Genomic DNA, 7,017 nt, shown 5'->3' on the forward strand with positions numbered 1-7,017 from the left:
TATTTTTGTTGTTACTATTTGCAATGTTATCTTAAATCATAGGGAATTTAAAGAAGGATGTTCTTCTAAAATTATCTTCTGTAAATGAATTACCAAGTGAAATATCTAATATTTGTTTATAATACATATTTTGCTAACTGCCTTACTAGACTTTCCATAGACACACAGAAGAAAACCATAAAGGAGCTTGGTTATTTGGTGTGGAAGTGTCTGTGGTTTGGTGCCATGGTGCTTCTGTGCAAGTCTTGAATTGCCCTGACTTATTTGGAGAAGTATAAAATGGGACTCATTCTTAGCTTGGTGTGAAACTAGGCCAGTACAGCCAGGCTAGAAGAGTTTGAGCAGTTTAGCAGAGATTCTGTCCAGTAAGTCACCATTCTGTTGGCCTCTATTTTGGAAAAGCTGTTGTTTATTCTGGGACTTTATGGACCTAAAGGATCAGGTGGAAAATGTTTGCTATTAGTAATTAAATATTCAGTCAGAATTCTTGCAATCAGTTGCAAGAGTAGCTGACAAGAAAAGACAGTGTTTGTTATGCTTGGCCTGCTGTTTGACAGACAACCATTATGAACAGCTCAAATATTCTCTGTTCTCCATTACAGGTGTAATTAGTGTGAATATAGAATCCAACTCTTTTTTTTTTCCTCTTTTGTAACAGTTGCAAGCTAAATGTGCTGATCTCCAGGCAAAATGTACCAAAGCAAAAGAGACATTAACAGAGGTAATCTTTGGTTTTATCTGTGCTGTTTGTAGCTGAAACTTTTTTGAGAAATTCTGTTTGTGAAGGGGTGTATTAAACAGTAAAGGTGTCTGCCAGCTTAACTCACTGATCTCATGGTGTGGGAAAGTTAATTTATTATTAATCAATTTAGTATCAATTTATTATTAATTGTAACCCTTAGGTTAAGAGCTACAGTGAAAAGCTGGACAAGGAATTGGCAGCCTTAGAAACAATAGAATCCCAAGCAGATTCTAGGTAAGTTTCTTCCTTTGTTACCTTTGAAATTCTGAAAAATAATGGTTTTAAAATGAATCATTCAATGATTCTTGGTTTGTCAACCTTAACAAATAACTAAGATTTAAAAATTAAATTATTCTCCAGTTTGCTTTCCAGAGACAGGGAAACATTGCAATAGGATTCAGTCAGAATGAAAAGTGTCAGTCTGTAGTTCAAAATAATTGTAGGTGTTTAAAGCAGAAGAACCCTAGACACATCTGACAAGCAGATGAAGCCTTCTTGATTTATTTTGTTCATATTTGAAACCTTCATCTCACATAAATTAAATAGAAGTCTCTCAAAACTTTCACAGCAATGAGGTTAAAACATAACAAAGCCATCAGAATGTTCAGTGTAACACTCCATCTTTATTTTGACCTTGGTTTATCAGTGCTGATATTTGGGGTTTTAATTTACCCAGGTTTTATTGTAAATTTATTTAGAACTAAGCTTGTTTTAATATATGTTAATTCTCCATCTGTTTAAATTGGAAACTAAAAATCTAACATAGTTTACTGGATCTTCAAATTTAGCATATTACAGAGTCTGAGAGCACTGGTGGCCATGAATGAAAACCTAAAGAGCCAGGAGCAAGAGTTCAAAGCACATTGTAGGGTAAGTTCCAGTGTCTCCTGGAAGGATTCATTTCAAACTTGGTAAATAAGCACTTTCCAGGTGTGTTGTGCTGTGTGTGCCTGTCTGTCATCTGTCCCACACTCCCAGGTACTGCTAACTCCAAGTTTATTTTGAATATTAGCACCCCTGGAGCAGGGAGGAGTGAGGAAGGATCTTCCTTAATACCTTTAAGCAGGTGTGGCCTTTCTTAATACCTTTAAGCAGGGAATGCTGTTTAATCTTCCAAATTTAAATATTATGTGTGTGATCAGCTCTGAAATGTTGTTAGAAGTTGTGTTGTCAAGATCCTTCCCTCACCTTTCTTAAGAGAAGAAGTCTCAGTTAAAAAAACCTCAAATTTTGTTTGTTTTAAAGGAAGAAATGGAGAGACTACAACAAAATATTGAGACTCTGAAAGCTGAAGCAGCGGAAGATGGGGAGGAACAGGTAATAGCAAAAGCCTAAGTTCTTATTTTCAAATTGCATTTGGGAATGATTGTTTAAGTCTTTCTCACTTCTGGGACATTCTTGTAAGCATTGAAGTATCTGCTAGAATATTTAAAGAGCTCTGTAAAGCCACGGTTCAGGCTAATAATCCTAGAAATACAGGAGTGTGCAAACAGCAACAGGATTATCTGTTCTTTCGCAGAATCCATGGGGCTCTGCTTGTAGGTGCTTTTGTGCCTTTTACTTCTTTCTTTGTAGTACCAGAGAAGAATCTCTGGGTGTTGTGCTAAAAGCTGTGCATATCTCTGACAGAAACATGTCCTTCTTAGAAAGAATGTCTGGTTTGGTTGTTTTTTTTCTTAGAAGTGGGGTTATCTGAAGGATGAAAGCACGAGCTTTCAGTGGCTCAGTGCACTGCATGCAGTGAGCAGCTGTCAGAAGTTAGACTTTAACACAAGTGCATCCAGACTGATGGCAATGAATAATGAATGAACAGAAAAGGAAAAGCTTCAATGACTTTATTTTCAGTGGGTAAACATTTGATGCATTCATGCCTCTGGAACAAGGCAGGTTACAACTTCCATGATGCTGCTGTCCTCCTCAACACGGCATGAAAAAAATTAAAGTGCAAACTGAAATCTTAAATTTTTCAGCAAGGAAAAAAAAACTATCTAACATAGTTCACTGGATCTTCAAATTTAGAAGCCTACACTGCAGGAAGTTTAGTACACATGTCAGAGGCTTTATGTTCTGTTCAGGTGCCTTGTTTATTCTTAACCCCACCACTGAATCAAAGTATAAACACTCAGACAAGGGGTACACTCAATCTTTGAATTTGTATCTTCATTTAAAGTGTGACTGTTGTAAAGCAGTGCAAAAGCTATTGATAACTCTTAAAAACTAAAACATCAAAAGTTAAAAACCATCTAAATGTCCTTGTTTAGAGTAAATTATGTCAGGCTTTTAATACAGATAACGAATTATTATTCTAAAAAACCCCAAGCAATGAATGTTGGTGTTATTGTGGGAGCCAGAGATAGGCAAAAGCAGAAAACAAATCAAATCTGCCCATTTTTGCACTGCAGCTCTCGTATGCTACTGTAATACACAATTGTTTTGGGTTCTCAACTTCCAGGAGCCAAATAAGATTATAGAAGAGCAGTACAAAGCTGAGAAAGAGAAACTTCAAAAGATCCGCCTGCTACTGGTGAGTTACTCTTTGTGTCCTTACTTGTGCAAAATTGCTGATGTTTGTCTTATCTTGGAACTTCTAATACATTGTCTTGTTGTTCTAATTTTAACAAGTGTTTCTGTCACAAATCAATTGCAAAAAAAAAAAAAATTGATCCTCAGCCAAAGCTTTTTGTTTTTAAAATCAATTATTTAATAACAAAGTATTGCTGGGGGGGCTTCATCCATTTTAAGAAGAGAACAAGAAGAGGCTTTGTTTTCTCCCCTCCTAACTTTCTATTCAGGCACGAAGAAACAGAGAAATAGCCATTTTACAACGCAAGATTGATGAAGTACCCAGCCGAGCTGAGCTCACACAGTATCAGAAGAGATTTATTGAACTTTACAGTCAGGGTATGTATATCAAGCAGGACCATCCTGCTGAAGGCTAAAGCCCTGAAAGGAGGGCAGTTGCATTTTAAGCATATGGCATGTAACAACAGCACCTGCTAATTTGGTGGTATTTTAAAGGTTTTTGGTATTCATGTTACACATCATATTTTTGAGGTTTTATAAGCTGGGCTTTAAGAATACTCCTGAGGGTGAAACTCAATGCACAAGGTCTCTGGACTAAATTTTGTCTGCAGCAGGTTCTGTCATTTAGGTTAATAGCCAGTATGTTCTGAGCTCCTTAATTCACCATTTACAAATGAGGTTGCTGTAAGTTTGAATTGTGTTTAATTAATTTGCCTTACCATTAGATTTCTTTTATTGTTTCCACTGACATGACATAACTGGTTCTGAACCAAACTATGTCAAGAACTACCAAGTAAAAACAGTTTCATGAGGGGATTGGTTTCTTTCATTTTTAATTAACACAATCCTGCTGCATCTTGGTAGGCTCCTTGGTAGGAGCCGAATACAAATTGTCTTTAACTGTTATGATCAGAAATTATAAAATTGGAAAAGGTGCAAATGGAATAAAATTTCAAAGTTGTTCCACTAAACTGATAACAGACCAGTATGCTTACTGGTGTATATTTAACTAACTTGTGTGTTAGCACAAGAAAACCCAGCTAATGATTCAGAGATAGTCTGCATTTATTAAATAAATGTGTGAAACAAGCTCTGGAAGGGTGAGCAGTTCCAAACTGGTTATCTGGCTGGGATCCAAATCCCCTGCCCTGGTGAGGCATCTCCAGTGGCACAGTTCTGTGCTGTTCTCCACGTGTGTTGTCCAAATACATGGGATAGATGTCAGTACAAGTCCAGTGCTTCTTCCCCCCTCTTTGCTGTGCCATGCAGCTTATTTAATCAAGTCCAGATATAAAGAGCTTTGTTGTTTTTCCTTAAATTTTCTGCACATTCTCTGACATGTCTTATTCTCTGTCGGAGCTCTGGTCAGAGCTACCTGCTCAAAAGATGGAGCTTCTTTATATCTGAAGTACAGAGAGATTAGCATCAAAGAGACTTGGGCAGCTTTGGATATAGATTTAAGATGCTTTGAATTTTATGGGACTTTGTTTTCTAAAGTACAAACTGTGAGTAGTATCTCAGGATAACACACTGCTCAGTCATGGCTGGGAACCTGCATTGCCCAGGCTAAGCTTCTAGAGAAATGAGCTGGAAATCTCTAGCCAGTTTTTCTGTGAATTGTTGTGTTTTTAGAGGTACTTAGAGGCTTTTCCCTTAGCCAGATTCAGGTGACCTTCAGTTGCCAAAACCTGTTTTTTTTAAACTTTGCTTCAAGGGGTTAGACAGGACAATCTTCAGCACTAATTTCAAACCATTGTGATTTTGTGATTTTTGCACCAGAATCCTTTTCAGTTATATTCAGTGTTTTGGTTTTCACCTAACTAAGTCTCTTCCATTGAAAATGTTTAAGAGAATCAATGAGCCAATTGGTTCCCTCTTCCTCTTCCCCCTTTGTTTTACCCTGCATGGGTTCTGGTGGGTGCCCATAAGGCTCCAAAAGTTGGCACAACTTTCCAACACAGGTGAAATCGTGAAAGGTTTTCTGAGTTGTTTTGTGGAATCCACTCATGAAACACTTGGGACTACCAGAGCTGCTGGAAGAGCAGGAGTTGCATGAAGGAAATGGTTTGGGAAAGGCCTCTTTCATTTGGCAGCAATTCTGCAAATCCCAGACTAATGAGTAAGATTTCACTGAGATTTATAATTTTTAACCCATACATTTTTTCCAGCTTGTGGTTTCTAGCCAGAATTACTTCTGCTGCCTGTTGAACTCTTTCCTTGGAAGTCACAAATATATTGGATTTCCTTAGGCATTGAAGAGCTTAAGACTAGAGGAACACTCAGCAGATTTGAGTATCATCTTGTAGACCCAAAGGGAAGGCATGTCTGAGCCTTGCCTTCCCAGCTGAGCTCTGACCAACATCTGCTGTAACCACCTAAACCAGAAAGTATTACTTAATTCTATCACCACACATAGATTAGGAAGAAGATAAAAATACTTTAAAACAGCAGAAGCTTTGTTGGGCATCTTGCACATGTGTAACTTGACATTTACAGTCTATTGCACTTTTTTCCCCTGCAGTACTACCAAGATTATCTGCTCTTCCCTGTCCCTGCTGAGCCCGTGCCCCTCCAACAAGCCAGGCAAGGCCCCTGTGAGCAGCACAGCTGCCTGGTGGTGTCAGGGCACAGCTTGGGAAGGAAGCACAGACAGGCAGCTGATGGTGCCAGCATGGGCTGGCAGAAAGGGCTGGCAGCAGTTGGGCTTAATTTAGACACTGAGCTGTGTTGTTCTTATAGGAGATGATGGCTGGAACCCTGCTGAGAGAACTCTGGGAGGATGTTCCCCCTGCATGTACATTAGTGACTGTGTTCCATTATTGATAGTGGAAAATATGTTATGGAAAGCCTACAGAGTATTTTTACAGATTCCATTTTACCTCATATTCTTTTATTATTCTACCCCCTTTTTTTTGTTTGCAGTCTCAGCAACTCACAAAGAAACAAAGCAGTTTTTTACTCTTTATAATACACTGGATGATAAGAAAGTATATTTGGAAAAGGAGGTAAGAAAATGTTATTACTATTTTCTAAGTATTCAGTCTGTGGGGAAGGAATTAAAAAATTTTTGCTTGGCTTTCACCATATTCAGTCCTGTTAGAGCAGACTTACTGGTCTTTGTAAACAAAAATGGAACAACAGAATCATAAGAATATGTGTAATCTTGGAGGGGCAATGGTCTGTGTTGTAAAAGAATTGCTGTTTGTACAGCATGTTTAAACACTCACTGTGCTCTTGAAACATGAATAGCATTTGATCAGCAAATATCTCTGTAATCATAGCACCAAATTACCCTTTTCTCTCTTTTTGGTCAATACCTTTTATTATGAACCCAGACCACAGTCAGTAACTTTGGAGAGCAAATTTAAGCTGCTATCAGCAGCATCAAATTTAGTTCTCAGGGTCTGAGCTGCCTACACTTTATTTGCTAGTGATTTTACTGGGTCAGAAGAGTAGTTTTCATGAAAGAATGGTTTTTTCCCCTCCTCTCTCCCATCTATGTCGTGTTCACTTCTTTCTTGGGCATAACTGAGCAATTCCAGTCTTTTTTTTTTGCAATGACAAGTGTCTGATTTCAGTAAAGATGGAGAAATAGGAGGAAACAAGAGGAAATAAAAATTACCACTTTACTTTTAAAATACAAAATTGTATTTTATACCTCAGGTTTCTCTGTTTCTTCTAATAAACTAAGAACAGATTAGTGAGTTTTGCATTATTTAGATGTATTTCTTTAGTTTGTGAGACAAGCAGTG

General features: G+C 37.8%; 1 protein-coding gene across 2 annotated transcripts in view; it reads left to right on the top strand.

Moving 5' to 3' along the window:
* The window catches only part of CCDC93 (coiled-coil domain containing 93), a 32,177-nt gene that overhangs the window by 19,691 nt on the left and 5,469 nt on the right, over positions 1-7,017 (top strand). For both annotated transcript variants that reach the window (XM_071435376.1, XM_071435377.1), the window contains exons 13-19: positions 659-721; positions 903-976; positions 1,531-1,612; positions 1,988-2,059; positions 3,195-3,266; positions 3,535-3,643; positions 6,188-6,270. In XM_071435376.1, the coding sequence (XP_071291477.1) occupies positions 659-721; positions 903-976; positions 1,531-1,612; positions 1,988-2,059; positions 3,195-3,266; positions 3,535-3,643; positions 6,188-6,270 (555 nt within the window). The remainder of the gene's footprint in view (positions 1-658; positions 722-902; positions 977-1,530; positions 1,613-1,987; positions 2,060-3,194; positions 3,267-3,534; positions 3,644-6,187; positions 6,271-7,017) is intronic.

This window comes from Agelaius tricolor, unplaced genomic scaffold (genome assembly GCF_023055355.1).
Source record: "Agelaius tricolor isolate 1412-34295 unplaced genomic scaffold, bAgeTri1.0.p SCAF_10, whole genome shotgun sequence".
Taxonomy (NCBI): Eukaryota; Metazoa; Chordata; class Aves; order Passeriformes; family Icteridae; genus Agelaius; species Agelaius tricolor.